The 24,946-nt window shown below is 42.1% G+C and overlaps 2 protein-coding genes across 16 annotated transcripts in view; one reads left to right on the forward strand and one right to left on the reverse strand.

Annotated features, from left to right (window-relative positions):
- map7d3 (MAP7 domain containing 3) overlaps positions 1-5,412 on the forward strand; it is a 30,104-nt gene extending 24,692 nt beyond the window's left edge. For 13 of the 14 annotated variants that reach the window (XM_030395695.1, XM_030395696.1, XM_030395700.1 and 10 more), the window contains 7 exons: positions 256-385; positions 545-830; positions 916-966; positions 1,045-1,207; positions 1,352-1,517; positions 2,278-2,570; positions 2,654-5,412. In XM_030395695.1, coding sequence (XP_030251555.1) covers positions 256-385; positions 545-830; positions 916-966; positions 1,045-1,207; positions 1,352-1,517; positions 2,278-2,570; positions 2,654-2,661 — 1,097 coding nt within the window. In that variant the 3' untranslated portion in view covers positions 2,662-5,412. The remainder of the gene's footprint in view (positions 1-255; positions 386-544; positions 831-915; positions 967-1,044; positions 1,208-1,351; positions 1,518-2,277; positions 2,571-2,653) is intronic. The other variant, XM_030395697.1, reaches the window with a different exon arrangement.
- Positions 5,413-5,469: 57 nt separating this feature from the next.
- fhl1a (four and a half LIM domains 1a) lies at positions 5,470-24,813 on the reverse strand. Of its 2 annotated transcripts, none has more exons than XM_030395711.1 (6): positions 24,659-24,813; positions 11,177-11,358; positions 9,174-9,351; positions 7,575-7,744; positions 7,251-7,437; positions 5,470-6,219 (listed from the first exon to the last, which is right to left on the reverse strand). In XM_030395711.1, the coding sequence occupies exons 2-6, from the start codon at positions 11,330-11,332 to the stop codon at positions 6,065-6,067; spliced, it is 846 nt and encodes a 281-aa protein (XP_030251571.1). In that variant the 5' UTR covers positions 11,333-11,358; positions 24,659-24,813; the 3' UTR covers positions 5,470-6,064. The 2 variants fall into 2 exon arrangements, with proteins under 2 accessions (XP_030251571.1, XP_030251570.1); XM_030395710.1 differs by lacking the exon at positions 24,659-24,813 and adding an exon at positions 15,336-15,459.
- Positions 24,814-24,946: the final 133 nt, after the last annotated feature.

Genomic DNA, 24,946 nt, shown 5'->3' on the forward strand with positions numbered 1-24,946 from the left:
CTAATCCAAGAGGAATCTTTGATTCTAACTAACTCGAGAGATTTATTTTTCTCACAGAGAATAATTGGAACGAGAGTTCTTCCAAAGGGCAACAAGACAAGATGATCATGTGAAAGTTACACAACTCCGTATCAGACTGCTTTATTCTCTGTCCTGCTGCTGTCTTTCCCTGTCACGAGTAGCCGGCATCCAATGAATGTAAATGCAACATGAAATGCTAAATGTATCTCTATATTTGTCTTTTCCTCTCGTCAGACTCTAAAGGCTCGACGGGCACCAACTCGGCTGCCGAGGCGGCAAAGATCCTGGCAGAGAACCGCAGACTAATGCGAGAGCAGAAGGAGAAAGAGGAGCAGCTCAGGATACAGAGGGAGGAAGAGGAGAAGTAAGATTTGTTGGAAATTATCAATGTGAATGTGACATACAGCATATACATGAAGTATACAAAAGGTACCATCTTTAACCATTTGATGAGAATTAAAGGATGATTGGTGTTCCTAGCGTAGCGAACAAGATGTAATGTTTTGTTTTTCAACCGTCTCAGGCTGAGAAAGGAAGAAGAGCAGCGTTTAGCAGAGGAGGCTCGTCTGAAGCGCGTGGAAGAAGAGAAGAAACTTGCAGAGGAGAGGAAAATTAAAGAAGAGGAAGACGCTCGTCTAGCAGAGGAAGAACGAGTGAGACTGGCAGAAGAGGAAGCGGTGAGGCAGGCGGAGCTCCAGAAGGAACGTGAGGAGGCTGAGGCCAAGGCCCTGGAGGAGGCGGAGAGGGTCCGTCAGGAGAGGGACCGCATCATGCAGCAGAACCAGCAAGAACGAATGGAGAGGAAGAAGGTAGGAAAAGATTGATGAAGGAGCAATTTTTATCTTTTATTTGGCTCCTGCTCTATTGTCAATATCCTCTGTTCTTCCACTTCAGAGAATTGAAGAGATAATGAAGAGAACAAGAAAAGGGGACCAGGGTGACAAGGTGAGCTGAAAGCCGTTCAGCCTACAAGTCTTATAGTGTCTGTTGTATGTTAACATGTTGTTTGTGCCTCCTGCACAGAGAGATGGAGGCGATGACGATAAATGCTCACAGGAGAACGAAGAAGACGAGGGAGAGGACGGAGACGAGGGAGAGGATGTAGACGAGGGAGAGGAGGGAGAGGACGGAGACGAGGGAGAGGAGGGAGAGGACGGAGAGGACGAGATGAACACTGACACCATGAGTAAGCATTCTCATTCTCCAGCTTTCACTAATGGCTTGAGATGAGGATATTTTAATGCATGATTATTGTGTTTGTTTACATAAACTTTACATAATGACTTCAGTGTGTGGATTTACATGACTCTCAATGTGTGTCTGTTTGCAGGCCAGGTGGAGCCGGAGGCTGATAGAGATGCAGACGTGTGCGGCCTGTCCTCCGGCGAGCCGGTGGTTCGACGAGAGGAGCCCCTGGGAAGTGTGAACGGAAAACCGGAGACGGACGACAAGGAGAACAACAATGGCATAAGCACAGATGAGACTCAGGCTGTGAGGTATAACTTCAGAAAGATAATGAAACCCACACCGAAAAGGCTCAGAGCTCTGCTGACAAAACTCTGATTAACTGCTGAACATTGTGTTCTCTGAAGTAAAGAAGAGAAGTGGGTCACACAGCCACATGTTGTCCCTTTCAAATGTGTGCTAATCACTTTCACAAAGTTTGTTTTATCATCTGTTAAAACGAAAATGGCATCCAGCCCGGTCAGAAATCACTTTTAGATATTAAAAGTGGTCTTTTCCTTCCCTGCACTTCATGAGTGATGAAAACTGCTGTTCCAAATAGGCTCTGATGTAACAAACGTTTAAATCGCTTGGCGGAAGAGAAGAAGAACCTTTGCCGGCCTCTTCCTGTTTACTGCAAAAGATTCCCTTTCACAGATTAATCCCCTCATAGATGTCAAGACGGCTGGTTTTGTTTCTTCTTCATCTTTTTTATTAGCACTCCCGCAGTTTGCCACCTCTTCTTCTTTTACTCTGTGAGAAACAGCCAGACATAATGTAGCCAATAACCAAACCTAGTTAATTATTATTTTTTTATATATAATGTTTTTTTCTTCTTCAGCTTTTTAAAAGTTTGCTTGCTATTGCTGGTTTTGGCTTTGTCAAAATATATAAAATAACACCGACTGTATCCTTTATTGTTGTGGATTTTTCCCTCTCACTTCTCTCGTTCTGTGACAAAGTGATGTTGCGCTGTAAGAGATTTGCCTTTTAACCTCTCATCTTCTTCTTCAACCTCTTTTGCTTTTGCAGTCCGGTCCCTAAGGGCCGCCTCGTCGAGGGCTCGGATCTCCTGAACGAGCAGGACTCCGCCAAGGTGGGTTTGGTGTCCGGTCTCAACGGTAAATCCAACCAGTGGAGCTTTGAGGAACTGATCGACCTCAACGTCCACTCAAAGACTCGGCCCCTCATCGAGGCCGAGGACTGTAACCAGGTGTTGATTAACTGTGACGGGGGCTCAGATGCGACCAGGGTAGCCTTCGAGGACAAGGGAACCCCCGTCAACCCCCTGCATTCCTCCAATCAACCCATAGAAGCCCTGTCAGGTGAGGAGTCAGTTCCACTCGTTCATCCATGAGCACGTTTTGACTTTGTGTTCTCAAAAATAACTCTTCCTGTGTCTCTGCAGAGATTTGATGCTGCAGCCATCGCTGAGAAGCCTCTTACTGTTGCACTCGTTCCTGTTCCTGTCCCGCTGAGCTCCTTTACTCCTCCTCCTTACTCCAGTTCCGAACAGCTTCCTCCTCTTTCTCCTCTTCCTCTTCTAGAGGACAAGGAGCACAAGGTGAAGCGGAAAGACCACCCTAAGTGCTACTTTCGCACCCCAAATGATGAGGAAACAGATATATTACAATTACATATAAATATATATATAAAAAAATAAATGAACGTTATGCTTCAGGGAAATTCCATTTATTCCTTCAACGTGCTCGATCCAGGTCTCTTTCCTCTTCCTCTTGTGTTTAGTTCCTTTTTTTTTCTATGTTGTGTCCGATTTTGATGATGTTTTTTAAGAGTCGTGTCTTCGTCAGGGGTGCATTGTTGTAATTTATTAATTTTGGCTTCTTTGTTATGTAATTATTGTTATCATATGTTTAGTCTTTTTGTTTTGTTTTTTTCTCTCATATGAGAATATTCCAGGACACATGCACACGAGGCTGTGTGACGTGAACGTGAGGTTAATATCGTGACTTAAAGGAGGGTTAATACATTCTGCTGGGTGGGAATTAAATACCAGGTTTTCGCATGTGTGATTCATCTAAATTTTACTTGACCGGCTGCTTTTTTTTTTTTTTTTTGGTAGCGTCCAACAAATATGGCCTTACTATTCTTCTCCCGACTTTGAATTTTTGATGCGAAAACACTTGTGCTCAAAGCTCACACGCGCACACAGTTTAGCGATTTTCTGTCACTTCAGCCACCATTTTTCATGCTCACGCACACCGGTCGTCTCTCCCAGGTTCTCTCACTGTGTGTTTCCCTTCTTTTGGCCACTAGAGGGCTTCAGGAGCACAGCTGTTACATTTTGATGAGTGTTGAGATTCGAGACAACACCGCAGTGAATTCATACGTTCAGTGAAGTTTGATGTAGGGTTTTTTTTGTTATGTTTTACATATGTAAATAGAATTTATGTTTACTAACATCATTTTAGGTTGCATCACTTCAACACTTCTGTTTGAATAACCATTACTGTAACTTGATACGCAGGTGAAGTCCTTTAGTTTCATTCAGAGCTGCGTCATTTCTGAACTCGGAACGCTCAGCTGTTCACCTTCAGCGAAACTAAAAAAAAACAAAACATCTGGTTTCCAATTATCCGGTTCAAGCTCGACTTTCACCCACACATCCTCTCCATCCATCCATCCATCCTTGAATTCATTACATTTACTTCCCCACTAACCTTCTTCGAGGATTCCCGACACTCTAGCTGCTAATGCATTTCAACTATTTTTTATAATATTAAAGAAATCTGGCTGTTTGTTTATATATGAAAAACACATTTCTACATATATTTAAGTGTTATTGTACTGTGTATATAATCAGTATTAGGCAAATGAAGCCATGCGTAGGATGGAGCGGCGTCAGGATGTGGATAATTGAAGTCTCTGTGTATGTGACTGTGCTATAAGTTAGGTTTCTGTTAGACTCTTTGACGTTTGGGCCACCTGGAAAAAACCCAAAATTTACATGAAGTCCTCTGACAAAACAAGGGGCCAAGTGGGGACCCACTATACGTTTCTCAAAATATTATGTGTGTATCTGTGTGTATGCCTGAGAGCTTTCTTCAGCCCTGTAATCCCTCTCGCCCCCCGATCCTGAATTTTGCCTCTCAGAGACTTAACAACTTTGATATTTTGGTGACATTTGCAGCCCTCGGCAGCATGTCTAACCCATGTTTAAGGCCTCTCTGAGACGCTTTAATGTCATCAAAGTCTGTTTTATATTCTGTCAAAGGATGTGCGGATGTTGTCGGTAGGCATATCAGCTCAGGTCACAACGATTTCTCCTTTGTAGTACGAGGCACCAAACGTAATACAGCTGTTTTCTGTCTCTTTCATTAGCTATATTAAGATCTTGCTTGACTAGTCCAAGCACGACGTATCGTGGACCTTTTTTTTTTTTTTTTTTCCGGCTTTGTTCTCTGCTGGCTTGCTCACTAAAATCTCTCTGTACATACGGACTAGGGGCTTTAGATGTTAGCTTTGATTAATAAGCTCACAGAATGTAACAGACTCCCAGAAACCGTCCTTCATTATTTACCGTGTCTCTCAGAGCTGCCTGCTCTTTTATTTTATTTTTTTTTTTAGCTCTCATACATTATTCATCTAGAAAACATGAGACTCTTTGCACTGGCACAAATTAGGCGCTGTGGTTAAAGGATGAAGTAGCTTTACCGTGCGGGCTCGTAAGGAGAGTTGTGTGAAACTGCGTGGAAGAAAAGAAAAAAAGTCCTTCGCCTACACCCGAAACCTTTCCCGCTCATGAGTAGCACCTGTTGGGTGGCTGTTGTAGCTGCTGCTGCTGCTTCGAACAGATACTGTATCTATTCCAGGTCCTGCTGCATCTTTGAGGACTCGCCCGGAGCCGACTGCTCTCGGCCCTCAAAGTTGTCTATAACAATAGGATAGAACGGTGCCTTAGATCCGAGATTTAGTATTTTTATTGTATCACAGTTAACTAAGAAAAGCTTGTCCTTACCTCGGCCTCGACAATCAGTCTACCCAACCAGGGCAACTTTGTGAATATGCATATTTCTCTGGAGGATTTACACAAAAAAAAAAGAAACCTAACAACGCCCTGTCCACAAATAAGATTTGTACTGTAAATATATCTAAAGTGTACTGAGATGATACAAACTGTTAAAACAATAAAGTCTTCAAAAAATACTCCTCTCTGCCGTGTTTTCTCTTCGTCAGTTCCTTCTCAAATAAAGACACTTCACGTCACCTCCTTCCCTTTTTTATTCTTTTAACTTCACTCAAAGTCTTGAATACATGAGCAGTTTACACGTCAGCATCAATCTCAAAGACCTAATTCATATTTGAAAGTCACTCGCTAAACATCTTTTGAAAGCTGTCAAACTTTTTCAGAGGCGTAACAGATTATTAATCAAAGCTGGTAATGAGCGAGCAGCAGTATGCATGTAAAGAGCATCTTATTCCCTCTGAAGGATCCCAGTAAGGCACTGAAAAGGCTTTTGTCTCATACGGCCGCACAGATCAGATTAGTGCATAACACAAACCCACAAAAGAAACTCCGTCGCCATGTTAGTCTCCAGCACTGAAGCCAGTTGCAATAATGTATATGTGGATAAATGATTCAAGCTAGTGCATACCGAGTTGAAATAACTGTGAGTTTGTAACGAGAGATTTCACCAAAACTGACTGTTCTTACACCTCGTGCTAACTCAGAAATGGAGAAACATTTATTCTGTTATTACCTCGCAATCCCCAAAAACATCCAGAAGAGAAGAAAATGTGCTTTTTGGCAAATGAACAGTCAGTTTTGGTGTAATTCCCCTTTAAAGAGCGGCCCTCTTCACAGCTTCTTGGCGCAGTCGGGGCAGTAGATGTGCTCTCCGCTGATGACGAAGCGCTTGTTGGCCAGCGAGAGGGAGCACTTCTTGCAGTTGAAGCAGTACTCGTGCCAGGAGTAGCCCTCGTAGTTCACCACGTTGGTGCCGTGGCCGAACCCTGCAGAGACGAAAAGACAGACAGAAGGACATCGAGACGTGTCTCGTCTTAATCGTTCCTGTCATTTGTCCCAATGTTCAGCACAAGTTAGTCTCAAATGATGAAAAACTGAGATCTTGTTTCAAGTATGTGGACAATTCACAGTATTTACGGTGGCTGTCAGAACAAAGTAAGGTTCAAATATGCTTTTAACAGCTTTTTTTCTTTTTAAAGTGACTGCTCGTCTTTCTTTGAAAGGAAACCCACGTAATTGATATAAACCGTGAAGAAGAATGTGTTGGTTTATTCAGGACTCAATGAAGGATTTTAATAAATTATTATCAGTTCTTTGAAACTTAACCCGATAAGTTCGAGTCTCTCTTGTAAAATAGATCTTGATCTTGATCTCAATGGGCCTTCGTGGTAAAATAAAGGTAAAATATCTTTTAAAAAGCACTTTCATTAGAAGTATATTACTGCGGCTCTTGTATTCTTCTTCATCTTTTCTTTATAGCTCAACCTCATTTTAGACTTTGCCCGGCAGAGTCTGAAATAAACTTAATGATCATGTAATTTGGTACTGACAGTAAAGTTCTTTAAAGAAAAGCTCAAAACCTTACGTTGAATTGTACTCTTCCCTGAATATAAATTTCACATTGGCCTTAAAAAACACTCAATTCTGCCGGAAATAACTGAAAATTTCCCTGTAATTTGCGTCAGATCACATACTGTTGTGAATAACATACTCTGGGAAATGTATTGTTATGATTAAGAACGATAAAGCGCCGTCAAAACATCTAGTTTTCCTGCTGTGTCACACTGAAACTGCGTCATGATGAATCATCTGAGGTTCTGTCGCTGCAGCACATCCTCTTACTGTATGTGACCCCGTTGCCTCATGGTCTATTTCGTCATCTGTGGATTATAATCTGTAGGAGGCGATTACAGCCGTGCAGGAAACATCCAGAACAATAAACTGATGCGCTCTCTGTACATTGTGTACATACAGCAGAAATCACACTAATGCCACCGTGTGTTCGAGCCTCTCTGACCTGTGATGGGGTTCTTGCAGCCGTGGCACTTCTTGGCCACATCGGTCTTGAAGCAGTCCACGCAGTAAACGTTGTTCTCGTGGGAGGTGAAGCGAGTGGACGCCAGAGATTTGCGGCAGGTGTGGCACACGAAACACTCGGAGTGCCAGGGCTGGTCCTGGTAGCTGATCCCTCCGGAGGTGATGGCCTGAGAGGAGCAAGAGGGACTCTGATGTCAAACACTACAGGGCCAAAAGGTCATTCATCAGCAGGATGCTGTTCTGTAAACTAATGAATATCTTTACAAGCGCAGAACATAGACAGTGACAGGATCAGTGCTCCTACCTGCTTGCAGTGGAAGCACTTCTTGGCAAACTTCTTGTCATTGCAGGGAGCGCAGTAGATGTCCTCGCCTTTGGCCAGGAAGCTCTTGGTGCGGATCGGCTGCTTGCATTCGAAGCATTTGAAGCAGTCCTCGTGCCACACCTTGTTCTTGTACTCCACGTTCTGGGATCCTAAGAAACACAAACAAAAGTTGATGCAACAATTTGTTTCCTTAAAAAATCACTTTCTTCTAAATTCTGTTCCAAAAAACGATTCTTTTCTCTCTATAAAACCTTAAAAAAAAAACAAAAAAACACTTGCTCTCTCTGATAACGTGGTTCTGAGCAGGGACACAACCTGCTATAGTTAGAACAGCTGTTTTACTTGACACGTTGTAATGTTTTGTTTTAAAGGTTTGGAAAATGCTCTGAAACTCCATAGCTCAGCTCTTACAGGATGCCGAGTCTTCTTACAGATAAGAGGAACATTTTAAAAACAAAACTTTTCTCAAGAAAGTTTTCATTTTGTTTGCTTCTCCAACAGCAACGTCTGATCTACTGTGATGAAGTGAAATACTCATTTTTAGCACACAAATGTACATAAATATTAAATTAACTACAGATCCAAGTCGCTGTAAATGCTTGAAAATGCTTCTGGACTCTGCTGGAGTTGTGCAACATTTCAAAAGAAATCTAATAACTATAATAACATGTAACAATATCTGGTGTCCTTTTTGCTTGTGTTGTCGAACACTGTCGGTTAAATCTGATCAAAACTCGCTTCCTGATAAAGCACAGGAGCTGAATTTTAAAAGTGAGATACCTTAATAAAAAACAAACTGTCCTCACTAAATGTGAGGAATAAACAGTGTTGAATAAAGACATACATTTATTAAAACCACCAGATCTTTGATGTATCTTTTGTTGAGCTGTGTACATTATCCCAAATGTTTCCAAACGATGTTCAAACGCAGAGAAACCTGTCATTTTATTAAAGGAACAGTGTTTAATTTAGGCCGCCTATCGCCTATCGATGTAGCGTAAAACCAGTGGCGGTTCTAGACCAGTTTTAATAGGGGGGCCAGGTTGGGGCCGGCTTTTTTGTTAGGGGGCACATACAACCCAGAAAAAAGGATAAATCCCTCATTCAGACAAAGCAGTGTTTACAATTTCAGCAATTTTGATTGGGTAGTGAACTGCTGAGACACTTTATTTCTGCCTTTCCCTTCAGAACAAAATCATTGCAAGAAATCTGTCATTGTATTATTGATGCACACTCCCTGTCAGGGGGGTCACAGGGGGGTCCAGACTCAGAGTTACGGGGGCACTGGCCCCTGTTGGCCCCCCCCCCCCCCTAGAACCGCCCCTGCGTAAAACATTACCTCGCCCATGAGAAAGTCTTTTAATATTAACATTATTATTATAGCTTTAGCTTTATTAGCCCTTATTAAAGGGCCACAGGTCAGATAAGAACCTCTGGGCTGCTGTAGTGACGACACAACAAATCCCACGTTCTCAAACTACTTAAGTCTTTTGTGTTGTTTTGATTCAGAGACCTCTAGTGGCAGAAACTCCACACTGTGCCTTTACAAAGAAAACAATAATACGACAGTGAGCCCACCTGGCATGACCACCTTGTAGCAGCCCTGGCAGCGGTTGCCGTCCTCTCTGGCGCCGCACTTGCCGCACATTATCTTGCCATCATCCCGGGCGTTGAAGGGCTCAGAGGCGAGCGGCTTGTAGCATTTGGCACAGCGGAAACAGTCCTCGTGCCAGTGGCGGTTCTTATGGTGCAGCTCCTGAACAGAGAGAGGAGGAGGAGGGGGAGAAGGAGGCCGTGGAGTTTGTTTACTCATCATGTGGACCGAGGCCCCGGGGCCAGAATACAGAACGAGCCCATGTGGCAGACATTAAAGTGGAGATGAAGTGAACCGGGACGTGGCGAGCCGTGAAGGAGTTCGAGGGATCGGATGGTGAGAATGAGATATAAGTATTTAAGCCCCATTAGAAGTAATAATACATCTTTTTACAGATTTAACAGGCTGTGACTGCGCGGTGAGAGCGGAGGCCACCGCGGGATGACACACAAGTAGCGTAACAGACTGAGAGCTATCTGAACTAACAAGAGAAGAAGAAAACACACACACACACACACACACACACACACACACACACAGAAACAGCCTCACTTTCTTTCTTCTACTTCTGTTCGACACCCACGGAGGAGAGATGTTAAGATTCAGGACAGACAGGCTTTTACTAAAAGACATTTTGAAATGCAGGGTTCAAGTCAAAACATCTGCTGAGACAAAAGACCTGATGATGATTTGTTTCCAGCTGATGGAGACATATGATGCTCACTTTTAGGTTCATGATTTTATTCTGGGTGAATACTAGAATATACGGAAGCCCTGAGGTGCAAGGGAGAATTTTCTTTTTCTTTTTCTTTGTCTTTAAAAAAAAAAAAAAATAGAGTGAGAAAAAGAGTGAAACATTTTTTTTTTTTCATGTGTCGGGAGGAGAAAAAAAAAATTCTGGTTCTTTCTGTAATACTCATTTTGACCTAAAGAGGCAGACTTGTACATATTTTTACAACTGAAAGATGTTTATGGAAGCGCAAATACGGAAGTGCAAGTACGCGAGTAATACTGCTCGTTTGAATGTTTATGAGAACGTGGATCTTTATTTAACGTCTGATTATTATTATGTGTAAAAAGATGTCTCTCATGTTTCATTTCTGCAATCTGGCTTTACTTGGCCGTCTGTGTAGCCAGTTTTCCCAGTGTTCACAGAGCAGCCTCCTGTGATCAAAATGAGTTTTACAAAAAACAAACAGTTTTTTTTCTAGAGATGATTTGAATCAAACAGGTAAAATAAGAGAGTAAAAAAAAAAATCTCCTGAATTTCCTTTTTTTTTCCTTCTAGGTGGCTGAAACTGTTTGATGAGGAAACAAAAAAATGTTTTTGAGTGAAAATTTGTCAAAATACGTTTTTCTGGAAATGATTTGAGTCAAACAGGTAAAATAAGAGTAAAAAAATTCTCCTTAAAAAAAAAATTCTAGGTGTCTGAAACCAGGTGAGTAAAAAAAATTATTTTGCAGAGGAACCAAACAAAGTTTCATGTGTGAAAATGAGTGAAAAATATTTTTTTCAGAGGATGATATGATTCAAATGGGTAAAATAAGAGAGTAGAAAAAATTCTCCTGAATTTCTTTTTTTTTTCCTAGCTGTCTGAAACCAGGTGAAGAACGATTTTTATTAAGATTATGTAAGTCCTGCATTACAACTCTTAATAAGGAAAACTTAAAGTATCACTTGCATATCTTTAATGTTGAATACTTGTTTTAAATTGTAAATGTAGTTACTTTTTATACGGTTGAGTGCATTAATCTAAAGGAAAACATTTTATTTTATTTGATAATAATCTGCAAAGTGACTCATAACTAAATTCATCAACTATATGAAGACGAGTAAAAAGCACAATATTTCCCCCTGAATTGTAGAAGAGCATGAAGTACAAGAATCTCAAATCTATACTTACGTACATTACTTGAGTAAATGTACTCAGTTACTTCTGCCTCCTTCACTCATCCACTCTGTCTGTCACTCACACTGTGTTTTCACCTTGGAGTCAGCGCCGATGGGCTTCTTGCACTCAGCGCAGGTGTTGGCGCAGAGCTTGTCGAAGCACTTGGGGCAGACGTGCTTGTCATCCTTCTTCACGTACTTCTTCCCGTGCAGGTTCTCACGGCAGTAGTAGCAGTCGAAGCGCTCACTCATGGTGGAGGTGAGATAACTCCTGGGACCTGAGGGGAAACACAGCACAGCCGACTCACACCAGCTTCCTTCAGACACCAGATGGGGACAGTGTTGCTCTTTTTTTCCTACATCCACATGGTTCTCTGAACAACGCAAGTCAAAGACAGAATTCAGCAAATGATGGATTGAGATGATTAAAAGTGCTTTGCGGCTCTGAGAAACGTGGATAAAAGAAATAAGGGAGATGGAAATCGAATATGGGAATTTGATAAGAACAGAATATGACTTTAAAGGACGAGTTCCTCATGATCTATTCACTGAGGGAAAGTCAGGTGGAGTTTTGTCGCCAATAAAACATTTCTGGAGCTTCACAGCAAAACAATGTTACAGCGTTCTCCTCAACAACTGAAGTAGATGGGGACTTGTCCAGTGTCATGTTATTTTCTGGAAGCCTCTGAGATCCCAAACTGATTTGAGAAGACTTTATTTTCACCCTTTTTTAAGATGAGATCTTCTTTGTAGCTGCCTTCTTTGTCGTGGCCTAATTGTTGAAAAACGTGCGCTAAAGTGCCCTCTTGGGTGGCAAAACGCGTGCTAAAGTGCCCTCTTGGGAGCCCTAACGCACACTGAAGTGCCTTCTTGGTTGGCAAAACACACTAAAGTGCCGCCTTGGCTGGTTAAAAGATGATAAACTGCCCTCTTGGTAGGCAAAAACATGCACTAAAGTGCACTCTCGGGAGCCAAAACGCACGCTAAAGTGCCCTCTTCAGGGCTTTTTTTTTTCTTTTTGCCCCTGCCCTTCAAAAAGTCTGTGCACCCCACTGGTTAAGTTTAAAAACAAGTTCCCATCTACCTCAATCTTTTGGCAGATTGCTGTATCACTGTTCTTCCTGTGAAGCTCCAAAAGTACTTAACAGGACAACAAAACTTTCCCCGACTTCCCATTAGCATGAGAGTGAGTACACGATGACTGAATTCTCATTTTTGAGGTGGACGTATCCTTTAACGATGAGAGCTTGGCGAACAGCACAGGGACGTAAACAGTACATCTGACCTTTGCACCCTAAAATGTGAAGCGGATCTAAGCAGAAATGTGCAGAAAAGGTAGTTTAAGAGTTTCCCCTTTAATATTAGTAAGAGTAACACAATGAGAGGCAGCTCTTAGCAGCAGCATTCCAAACTGATGAGAGAAGTGTCGCTGACGAAAGAAAAAAAAAAAAAAAGCGGCCCACAGATGTCTGCTTGTTGTCTGCGTGCTTTCTGGCCTGCAGACTTTTTTATCAAGCTCTCCCTGGAAAGCTCATATTTTTAGACCGTCTGGCTCATTCCCTCCCCCCGTCACCCCCGACTCCACCTCGAGGACCTCACCCCGACTCACGCTCTGTCTCTCCCTCTCTTTCGTCTGGGTCATTTTATTTTATTGGCTGTTAATGTAAACGCTATAAGCCAAAGTTGCCTCGCTCCTTCGTCCATCAACATTCCTGCATCGCGGGCAGCGTCCGCTGGGAGCAGACTGAATAAGATTCCTGGAACAACTGTCGTGTTGGGGCGGAGTGAGTGGACATTTTTTATGCTTTATCTACATCACTCTAAAGTGCCTCTCTCTTTCACACACACACACACACACACACACAGGATGTCAGCGAGAGCAGCTGAACAGTCAGTGTTGATGAATATCATCTCAGTAGAACAGGAGCGATGGAGGAAACAATGGGAGGAATGACATTTTGTCGGGGTAACCATGGGAACAAGGAAAATATTGATGAGAGGAGACTGCGGCTATTTCAAGTGGGACGGGGGTAAACAGAGATGAGCCTCCCGCAGTGTGGCATGTGTCCCCGATGTGTGTGTCTGTGTGTGTGTGTGTGGATGGACCGAGGCCTGACACGCCCCATGCCGCCTAAACTCACCTCCCGTAGGATTTAATCCAACTGACAAAGTCACCAAATCTCACGCACACAATGCTCGGGGTCTCATCACTGAGCCCCGCCAGATCAGAGATCTAATTTTAGACGTGCCCTCTCTATTTAAAGTAGGTTGACCTTCCACGTGGGGACACGTGGAGATGGATACAGAGTGATGACCACTGGGACTATGCAGCTATTGTGGCTCCAGTGTCCAGTACTTTAATCTTTTGTCACAAACAGCTTGACAGCTGCCCCCTGTCAGGCAGGCGTGGTATGCACCGACACTCAGCTGTGCGGGGGAGTGGAATATATCACCGCGGTCCCTTCGGGGGGAGCAGGAAAGGTCAACGCCAGATCAGTTTGAGAGGTGAGTCAGAGCGGTGCGTGTTCAAAGATCCGGACTGTGCATCAGCCAAATCAACAGCGGACCATCATCCAAACTCTGTGTTCACTTAACAGTAGGCCTCCTTAAGAAATCAGGTCATCTGAACACAATCACAGCACTCCGGAGGAGAGGAAATTAAAGCACAATTCAAACCCTGGAACAGACTGTTCTGTAGACTTTACACAACAGAAATCAGCAAATTAATATTTCAAGAGAGCTCCAAGTATTTGACTACAGGACGATGCTATCACAGAGCTGCACACGCTCAGCTCATTTCTCATTCGTCTGACTGCAGAGAACGGTTCAATCATCCACCCACATCAAAATCATCATTAATGCTGAGCACAAACTCATGACGGACTCACAAAGTGTTCAGAGAAGAACAACCAGCACACAACCCTCCTGAACACCCTCTACTCAGCACTGTAGGCCAACTGGGCAGGACAGTAGATGTTTTTATTGTGAACTCGTGCAACTTGAAGAACTTAATCTAAGCGGGTCGATCGTGTCGCTGCTGATCCTCCAACAGGTGCTACGTGTGTGTGACTTCCACTTTAACATCTGCTCTCAGCTCCTAATCAGTTCTGACATTATTGAATTTTGAATCTTCAGGTTAAAAAGATATTAAATCTACTCCATCGTATCATCACTGCATTGAGTTCCATCTTCAATATACAAGATGTAGTTTAGTTCTGATGTAAATGAAAAGTCTGTATCAATAAGAGCTCAGCGTGATGGAATCTTCCCGACCAGAGGTGGGGACGATTTAAGATTTCAGTCTTTGACATTCGAATGGTTCAGCTGTTCATTTTTTTACTGGAAGAGGCTGTTTGAACATCAACGGACCATCAACAAAAGCTCAGTGCATCTTTTACCTCAACAATAAGGACGACATGCCCAAGACTGTAACTGTAAATCTGACTTTAAAATGAAAAACAAATAATCCACGGAGAATCTGCACAAAGTAAATGTTTCAGGTTTTGCCCTTTGATATTAGAAAGACACGGTAAGAAGCAGCTGTTAGCGGAAGCGTACCAAACTGATGAGAGAAGAGTTTGTTGCAAAAAAAAACCAACCCAAAACAATAACCAGCAGATGTCTGTGATTTAGCTGATGTCTAAATTAAACAAGTTTAAATCTGTATGACTGCATCAAAATATAACTAACATTATGGAATTACAGAAATCCCCCCGAGCCAGAGATGCTGTTTGAACGTCACATCATCAAACTAACAAGAGAAGCTTCAAAAAGTTTGTTGCAAATTTTATCTTAAAATTGGACGAGATAAAATTACAGCAGCATAAGAATTAAAGTAACAGGATGGTGAAGATAAAGTTTATAAGAGGTTAAGAATATGTAAAGTCACATTGTTCTGCTGGTCAGATAATTTAACAGAATAAAACAGAAATCCAGAAAAAGGACATAAATATGGAAAAGAGTGATGACAGGCTGCTGGTAGTTGATTATATTGTTACATACTGTTGCTGACAGATTAGAAAAAATGCATCTTAAAGTTTGTTGAGTTTTATAGAAAAATAAACTGAAGGATTAACCATTTAAAATTAACTGGATTGTCTGAAATCCGCCATAACAAAGCTTAAAAGACGGGACAGAAATATGACGTTTAAAATCATAAACATGAGTAAAATTCAGGTGAAATCTTGTGGAATTCTTCCTGAGCTTTTCCTTGACAAATGTCCAATAATTTACGGCATCCAGTATTACATTTTACCTGTGAGTTTGTACGACATGATTGGTTCCCGTCAGGAGGAAAAGAGGAAGGAGAGAAGGAAAAGCAAGGACAGGAGGAGACGGTAGCATCCACGGAGGGTCAAACCCAGAGACCGCGCGCCTCTTTAAGATACGGGGGGCTGTATATACCCCTCCGTGACCCGCACACACCCCCCGACCCCACGACCACATCCAACCGTGGGCCCTCCTGTCCTTTTTAGGGTATGCATTAGAGAACAGAGCGGATGAGGGAGAGTATGATGCAGAGGGGAGAGATTAGGTGATAGAGATTGGATTCCACTGCTGTAACATCAGAAGGTAGAAAAAAAAAAAAACAAAACCACAGTCTGGAGGCTGCGAGCGATGGCCACCGGGGATAACAGATACTCCCACTGCCCCGACATTCAGCCGCTTTGTTGGAGTGTTCAGGACATGTACAGATGACACGCTGATCACATCATGACTCAAACAGACGAGCCACAGGAGGAGCAGCTGAGGAGAGACAAAGTGTTCTAAAGAGCTTCTCCTCAAGTCTTCATCGCCGGGCGTGAGAGCGTATGGCATATTATTCCAGAAGATGACGTCGTATACGCTCAAACTAAGCGAGCCTGGAGGAGAATGTTTCAAGAATGGGAGGAAAATGTGATCGTCAGTGGCGAACGTTTGTCTCTGTTATCTCAGTGATTCGTTTTCCAAGAGAGACGGTTTTTTCTTTAAAGCCTCCAGAGACACCGAGCGCATTCCTGATAGAGAAGCTTAAAGTCAACATGAATAAAATGTCCTCGTCCATCTGCACTCAGACTAACAAACAATTAAAGCGTAAGCAAAACAAATATGTTGCAGAATTCTGAGGCTTTACCAATGTTTTAAGATATCAAACCCACATTTATTCAATGTTTCTGACATCACAAGTTCCATAATTTTACAAGATTTCTGTCAGTTAACAATCAAATCTGTGTAAAACTTCAGAACTTATTCTTTTCTACAGTAAACTGTCACTCATTTTGTTACATTTTGAAAATGTCATCCATTACATTAATTAGAAAATAAAAAAACCTACATTTTCAATTAAACGAACTGAAAAAATGTGGTTACTCACACGTTTTTAAAATCTTGTTTATACATTAAACATGCTTTTGTGATTGAATTAATATTTTCCTGAATTTAATCACAAAAACATGAAAAATCTGTAATTTAAACGCAAAACACGTTAAATCAATAATAAGTGATAATAATAAGAAGAACTAACTTCTTTCCAACTTATGAGCGCACGTTTTTATTCCAAACTTAATTAAAACTGCGACAGCAGACGCTTTGGAAACAAGTTGTGAACATAAAACATTGTCATCTTTTGTGTTGATATTGTGAACTTGATATTTTTGTCACGGTCGCGTCGGTTCACTTTCGTGTTTCATGTGTTTTCTGTGTTTTGCTGTTTCCTCCTGAGTTCTTGTGCTCCTGCTCTGATTTCTCTCCACACATCAGCTCCTCCTGTGTTTCTCCGCCTCACACCACCTGCTCCGCTAGTTTACTTTGTGTCTGAGTCTTCTGTTCAGTCCTTGTCTCGTCTCCCTGGAGTGTTTGCCTGATCCTCGTGTGCTGTGATCCTGAATAAAAACTAGATCCTTTGCCTGCTGCCTCCTGCATTTGGGTGAACCTTAGGCGTTTTCGGGCCCGAGTAACCTTTCCTACTTCTGAGAACTTCTTTTGATTGTATTCGCACCACAAGAACCATGAACAATTTTTAATGAAACAACTTTTAAAGCTCCATATTTCGTGTAGATACTCTCCCAGCACCACAGGAACTTTGATTGGTCGATCTCAGGAGCCACACAAGCAACCGCCATCTTTAAAACCCTGTCAGCTCTATTAACAACAGACAACATACAAGAACAAACAGCATAGAATGTGTATAGTTTGGACTGTTTAGTCTGAAAATGCCTCTTGTGTGCTCTCATCATGACAAATTTGTTATGAAACAACATTATCATTCAATTATCTCATCACCTGATGAGTGTAAGTCCAATATTCACTCTTCTTTTAGCTCTGTTTTTGGTCTCCACCATCTCCTTAGGGAAATATATTTCTCATTAGCTTCTAACTGCTCTACTTTGTTCCTCAGCGAGTTGTTTATTGTGTCCGTCTGGTGTTGGCTGTGGTTTTTTTTTCATTTATTTTACCACAAAAAAAAGTTGCTATGCTAAAAAGCTACGCTATGAGAGCCACGAGTTTGAACCAAAACAGTGAAGTTGTGAGCTGGAAAACCAAAACAATCAGCTGAAAGAAGCTAAAAAGTTCCACGGAGCTGCCGGGAACTGCTGAGTCAGATGATGACTCTCTTATAGCTATTTTAGAATCAGTTTAATTTTGCCATCTCTATTATTGCCAGCTCACAATCACGGACCATCATTATCTTGTCTGCAGTGGAGCAAACGTGGCTCCACATGGCACTTTACTCTGATTGGTTTGGGCCTTCGCAGTCAGACGAGCTTAAATACAGAAATATAGGCTCATTATGTGCATGAGAGGAGACTTGGAGACTGAGGAGAACGGCTGAGACGGGAAATAATTGAGTTATTCTCTCAGTTTATGAAGGGAAGCCTCATCTCTTAAATCTATTCAATAAACTTCTTCATACATCACACACGAAACAAACCAATGCAGTTAGCTACCCTGTGTGTGTGTGTGTGTGTGTATATAAAGGGCAGCTGGTTGCAATTACAGATCTGATTTGGTCCATTACCACAGAGCACAGCGTTACGTTTGGTCTTTTATAATCTGTCACCTAATTATTCTAAAACCCACAAAGACTAATTAATGAGCAGGAAGGCGCCGTGACTCCCGGCCCACAGAAACCTCCCTCTGTGCTACAGCAGGAAATCTGTTCATCCTGCTTCTATTTCTCCATTTGTTCGATTGTTCTTGTTTTAATATCTCACCGCGATGCATTTCGCTGTGGTTCCATCACTCGCAGCGTCGATTTCATGTGGAAATTTGACAGTTAAGAAGTGCAAATGAGAGAAAAGGCACTCTGCGAACTGACATGTGGTACAATGATGATGATGGTGATGGCTGTGAAATTCATCGGCGGTCCAGTGTTATTGGAAAGCAACATCCAACAAAGGAATAAAGAGTGCATAATGTAGAATAAAGTGTTTAAAGCCATTTGTATTCTCTATTATAACTCAATAGTCCTTTGAGTTAGCAAAGTGCTACTAGAACCAATGGAAGGGCAGTTAGCATTAGCATCGTGTGGCTAAAGGGAGGTAGCTGAAAGGTAAATGTTACTGTATGTGCAGGGGAAAAACACTGGGTGCACATTAAAGCAACACGATGTAGAAATTGGAGTTTTGTGCGATTTGGCGCCCTCCCACAGCTTCTGAGTGCAACACCACAGTCGCAAAATACAAAAATTCTAGGTCTGTAACAATTTGTCATCTTGTTATCTTCAGGTGAAACAGTTTAATAGATTTACGACCAACAAATAATTTTCAGCAAACATCAAAAATACTATGACAGCCAGAACAATGACAGTTTTATTGTCACTTTCTGTTTGCAGGAGCTGTTATCTCCTTGGTAGATGCCATAAACTTGATTTTTTTATCAATGCTTAATTGGCCATCATGTAATGCAGATATTTTATATATTTTCAGAATCAGAATCAGAATTAGAATTCCTTTATTTGTCTCCCGACCGGGAAAATTTCTGTGTCACAGCAACCAGTAAGGACAGTAATATTACCAAAATAACAATAAAAATTCAATGTTGCCATCACTTTCTTTGCATTGGCCAAATATCAGGGTTTTTTTCAGTGGAAATGGGTTAGATATATACATAATACTGTGCTAAATTGGCGCTACATTGTAAATATCATGAATATTAAATGTCGTCATTGTATTGATTTGTTTTGAAAGTATCTACAACAGCAATATCCATCATCCCTCATGGTGCGTTCAGTTGCTGTTATATGTATCCTAAAGAAACAGATGTTTTTACATTTGATATAAACACGACCAAAAGTCCTGCGATGGGAGTCAGAAAAAGATGAACTGCTGTTTGTAACATTTGTTTAAATACAAGTTGTTTAATGAGCTTTTTTAACCTGCAGGGCATCTTTTGTTTATCCATTGTCTCTTCCTGTTATGATTTCCTGACAACACGAGTATAAAGCACGTCTGGTTTCACACTATCTGTATTTCTACAGTATTATTTAGTGACGGTGTTAAATCTACCCGGTGACTGCTGGACTGCAGTGGCCACCTTCCCACATGCCATCTCCAAAAGCAGAAATAACTCCTTATCATCTGCAACAACAAACAAGACTATAAATATTTATTTTTCCCAAATGAAGGAATGCAGGGTTAAATACGCAGCTGCTACAGACGATGATAAACTCTCTCTCATGTACAGTGTGTGCTTCTCCAACTCATCCTACCGTGAGATGCAAAATGCACACCGTGACTGTTTTGGTAGGTGTTGCCTCTTGGCTACAATCCCATCATCTCTCACTTTCTAAGTTTGGTGTTTGCAGGCGGAGAGAAACAGGAAGTCTGACCTGTACTTCCTGAGCAAATGAGCGGAAATCACTCAGTGCGACTGGAACAAACACCCTTCACTCTCTGCACTGTTACCAACAGCAACAAAAGCCGTATATGTGTGTGTGTGTGTGTGTGTGTGTTGTGTCTGTGTGTGTGTGTGTGTGTGTGTGTCTGAGAGCTCATATTCAACTTGACCTCGTGCCCTGGGCGGCCATGTGTCTCACTAACCCGTCCAAATCTGGTTAGCGGCCAGGCAGACCGGTGATACTGAGCCACACTGTCAATGTCAGGAGGCTCAGTGACTCATTATGTTGACACAAACACAGCGTCAAGACAACAGGACACACACACACACACACACACACACACACATACACACACACACACACACAGCTGTATTACAACACAGACTTGAGACCAGTGAGTGAATGAATAAATCCGGGTGTGGCTGCAAGACCCAGACACACCGAGGTCAAACATGTGTGGACAAAAGGCCACGAGGGGAGCTCCATCAACACACTAACACTCCTGTCCAACGGATATGCCTCGAAGTGTTGCTAGCACACACACACACACTTTCAGATAAAGCCTCCACTGTGTGCCAGCGAGCGCTTCACCTCTCGCCGGTCTCACATGACTCGCGCCTCGACACCCAGAAGAAGTCAGTCCCTCGCTCTGACGTGTGGAGCGAAGAGGAAGCCTGATTGTGCGCTCGACAGTATTTCTGTAAGGATAAAAACTTTAGATTCTTCATGGGCAGTGCTCGCTACGTTCAGGATTTTCTCGTAAGACTCGCGTCACTCGACCCTCAGAGAGACAAAGTGATACCAAGTTTGTTTTTTATCGACACAGGACAGTTTTTATTTAATCTCACTGCCTTTATGAAAGAGCACCTCAGCAGTTTGTCCATTAAAATGGGCCAGCAATTTTTTTTAATGATTATATTACTTTATAAACGATTAAATACTGTTATTCAAAAGATATAACACCTGGATACTTTGTGGAATTGTTCCATATACAAAACAAAAACAATTATCCCCTAAATTATTATTCATTTTGTAGACTTAAAGGTCCAGTGTGTCGGATTTAAGGGCATCTATTGGCAAAAATCGCTCAGTCGCTCTTCCTCGTGGCCCAATTGTTGAAAAATGCGCGCTAAAGTGCCCTCCTGAGAGCCAAACCGCGCACTAAAGTGCCCTCCTGAGAGCCAAAAAAGCTTGCCAAAGTGCCCTCTTGGTTGGCAAAACACACTAAACTGCCCCCTTGGCTGGTTAAAACATGATAAACTGCCCTCTTGGGAGCCAAAGCAAGCGCTAAAGTGCCCTCTTGGGAGCCAAAACGCATGCTAAAGTGCCCTCTTGGGAGCCAAAACGCGCGCTAAAGTGTCCTCTTGGAGCCAAAACGCGTGCTAAAGTGCCCTTCTTTTCGCCCCTGCCCTTCAAAAAGTCTGCGCACGCCACTGCCTGCGGATGTCACCTTGTTGCTGCCGTTCCCAGAAAAGGAACATCATAATTAATGTTGTTCAATAATTATGATGTTCCTGGACACTCCCTGGTCATTTCAACTTAAGAAATAGTGTCAAAGTCTGCATCTGGAGCCAGTTGATGTGGGTTAATGGATGCAGGACTCTCGGTTGGGAGGCTTAAAGAACGTATGTTATCTTGTTCACTTATCATTTTTAATTTCTTTTCACTTTTAGGTTAAACCCACTAACCCAACTAACCCTTTCACAATGTCTTACATATGAGTTTTTCCCTCCCTGCCCTGGGTTACAAAGCGATGACACAAAAATGTGATTGGTCAGTTTCCAGGAACAACGACGACTTATCAGCCTGAGACAAGGAGTATTTAGTTGTTTAGTCTACAACCTCACTGCTTGATACACTTGCTTCTTCTCAGTCTATTTCCCTCTCTCTCTCTCTCTCTCTCTCTGTGGCTCCCTCCTCATCTCTTCCTCCTTCATCGTCCTCCTTTATTCACCAAACAATCATGAGCAGTTCAGCTGAGACTCTCTTTGGCTAAAGAGGTAGAGAAAAAAAAAAAAAGGGTGGAGAGGACAGGGAAGCTGTTCGACATCCACTCGGCTCGCTCGGGCCAACGCGGACAAACAAGCAGCATTGCCTATTTTGGAGTCGAGCTCGGAGCTGCCGAGAGCCGTTTCATGTGTTTCATCAACTCAGTCATCTGCTCTCAGACACACCCAAGAATGAAAGAGGTGATGAAACCGCCTCCGCCTGAAAGAAAACTGCTGGCGTGACGTCGTCTCAGCCGCCAAATGTCCCGCTGCCGGCCTGATGGAGAGGAGACCTCACAGGCGCTGACAGACAGCAGCTTCATTAAAGATTGATCTGAACTGTACACTACATGCCCGGCTTTATGAATGACTGATGTGTACCATTTTACATCAAATATACAAAAAAAGACTTACTGAGATACACAGGACTGACTTACTAGTGATTTATAAATTCCACGCCGCAGAGAAAGGAGCAGCCTCCTCAATATTACAGCGGGTTCATTTATTGCTCGGTTAGAGCCGAAGTTTTTATGAGCTTTGAAAGGGGTTGGTGAAGTCATTCTGGAGCCACAGGGAGGTCCAGTGTGCCAGAGGAAGGACCGTAATCTCCAAGTCTCTTTAATGACATCATGCGTTTGGTCTGGCAGCTGCCCAATACCAGGAGGGAGGAGACGGTGAGCTGATGTCACGCTTTCACAGTCTCGGAGCCACACATGTAACCTTTGAGGCTCTGCTGTTTATCGTGAGAACGCCAGCCTTTTCAGTAATATATCACTGCACATCGTTTGAGCAGAAGGGAGAGGGGGGGAGGGGTCAGGACATGAGGTCAAGTAACATTAGAGTAATAGTTCAACAATAAAATTTCAATCAACATCTCCCTGACGCAGCATCGACACAACTGAATATTATAAGCTGATTTTAGAGGTGTTTGTATTGATACTGGCTGTATGACACACACTGTACGATGGCTTACAGCATCATTATGTCACTTTTATACCTTAAAATAAAAGCTTCAAAATCACGTTGATGGAACAGTGTCTTGTAAAAGGAGGAATGGAGTCTCCATCACTTGTTACAACACATAACAACGTTGTGACGTGACGCGTTGTGTTTGTAGTCAGCACCTACATTAAGTCCGACAGATTGTTACAGACCTGGGATCTGTTTGTACAACAGCCGTGTTGCGCTCCGTAGCAACAAATCGGGGAGAATGCCAATTTCTACATGATGTTGCTTTAAGGAAAAGTAGCACTTCCTCACTGTGGAAATACTTTATTATTAAGTTAAATTCCCTCATTCAGATCTATATTATGGGATTGTATTCACTCGTGCATTAACATCACTGTCATGTTGTGGCTGATGCTGATTTAAACGGCGCTGCTGCAACCAAAGTCTCCTAAAAGTACATCGAGCAGTTAAAATCAGGATGTAAAGAGCTACAACGTCACAGTAACCAGTGGTGGACAGAGTACTCGAGTACAGTTACATACTGTAGTTACATGACTGAAACATCACTCAGTTACAATAACGAATTCATTAAAATTTCGGTATTGAAAAAATAAAAAAGTAAAAGGTACAAAGTAATCTTCTCAAACATTACTCAGAGTATTAGTTACTTTTTTCTGCTGATATTTAATCGCCTTAGTGGACACTTTTGGGCGGGTCAGATTGTAAAAGTGCATCATATTTTTTATTAAGTACTTTTGTTTGTAAAATCTTAATATGTAAATCAAATGACTGCAATTAAGTCATTATATAGGTATCCTTTTTGTTAAGTCTGTAGTTTTACTTGTACGTAGGTATGTGTTACAACCATGTAATCTTCTCATTTACTTTTAATATCACCATTGAGTAAACCAATATTTAAACCTTTACCTGCATTTTTGTAGCCAATATGGTAATTAAATATCAGCAGTTAAAAGTAACTCATACTCTGAGCAGCGTTTGAGAAGTATTTGTTCAATACCAGGAGTTTTAACTAATTGAGTAATTGTAACTGAGTAATATTTCAGTAATGTAACTGTCCTCGTACTTGAGTACAGATTTTCAGCACCCTGTGATGCTGCAGCTTTTTGTCAGTTTATTCTAACAGCTTTATCCACTTTTAGGAGGTTTTGGTTGTAACAGCACATCATACTTTATAAAGTAATCATAGTTTTGTTTGTAAAGTCTGAATATGAAAAGTAACTAACAATATAGCTGTGAATAAAAATGTAAAAAATCAGTTTAAAATTTAGTAAAATAAAATTAAAATACTCGATTAAGAACCTCAAAGTTGTTTATAAGTATTTCCCTGGAAATAAGTGACACCCACTGACACACACTTTAAGTTTATTCCTGAAACAAAAAGTTCTAAAGAAACTTTCTCTGAAAAAAATAACCTGAAGCATGAACCTGTAGGCTGCTGATGTGATGATATAAGGAGAGTATCGAGTGCGCGCCACTGCTGTGCCAAAACAAAGCGCATCACCTGTTGCGCAGCGCAGCAGCGCCGTGCCCAAAACGATGAGGAGGGCTAAAAAGACTAAAAGAGACTTGTCGCACATTTAAGCATTTTCAGTGAGCTCCTTCTGTGGAACTGGTGCTGTAAACTGACGGAAATGATGTCGGAAACCCTCCCGCGATGAGATAAAAGCTGCAATTACGCGTCATGGATGTGCGTAAAAAGATCAAATAGCCGCCTTGTGATAATCTTCTCCTGACTACCTGATGGATGACCTGATCCTCCGATATATTTCTTTAAAGCACAGCTGCAGTTGTTTTTGGACTCACCTCTGCAGAGCGAACAGATGAGCGTCTTTCAGAGGACACCAGCAGTGAGAGTGTCCGGTGGGTTTGGCCGAGAGGTGAAATCTGCGGAGCGAGCGCAGCTTTAAAAGACGGAGGGAGCAGAGAGAGAGAGGGAGAGAGAGAGAGAGAGAGAGAGAGAGAGAAAAGAAAAGCTGCAGGACACGAGCCAAACCTCTGTAAGCTCTCATAAACAATGACCTCAACCAGGAATTTACAAGATCTCAAAAGTTCTCATTGGCGCTGTACTCCTGAAGAAAGCAGAGCCGTAAC

Source organism: Sparus aurata, chromosome 18 (genome assembly GCF_900880675.1).
Source record: "Sparus aurata chromosome 18, fSpaAur1.1, whole genome shotgun sequence".
Classification (NCBI taxonomy): domain Eukaryota; kingdom Metazoa; phylum Chordata; class Actinopteri; order Spariformes; family Sparidae; genus Sparus; species Sparus aurata.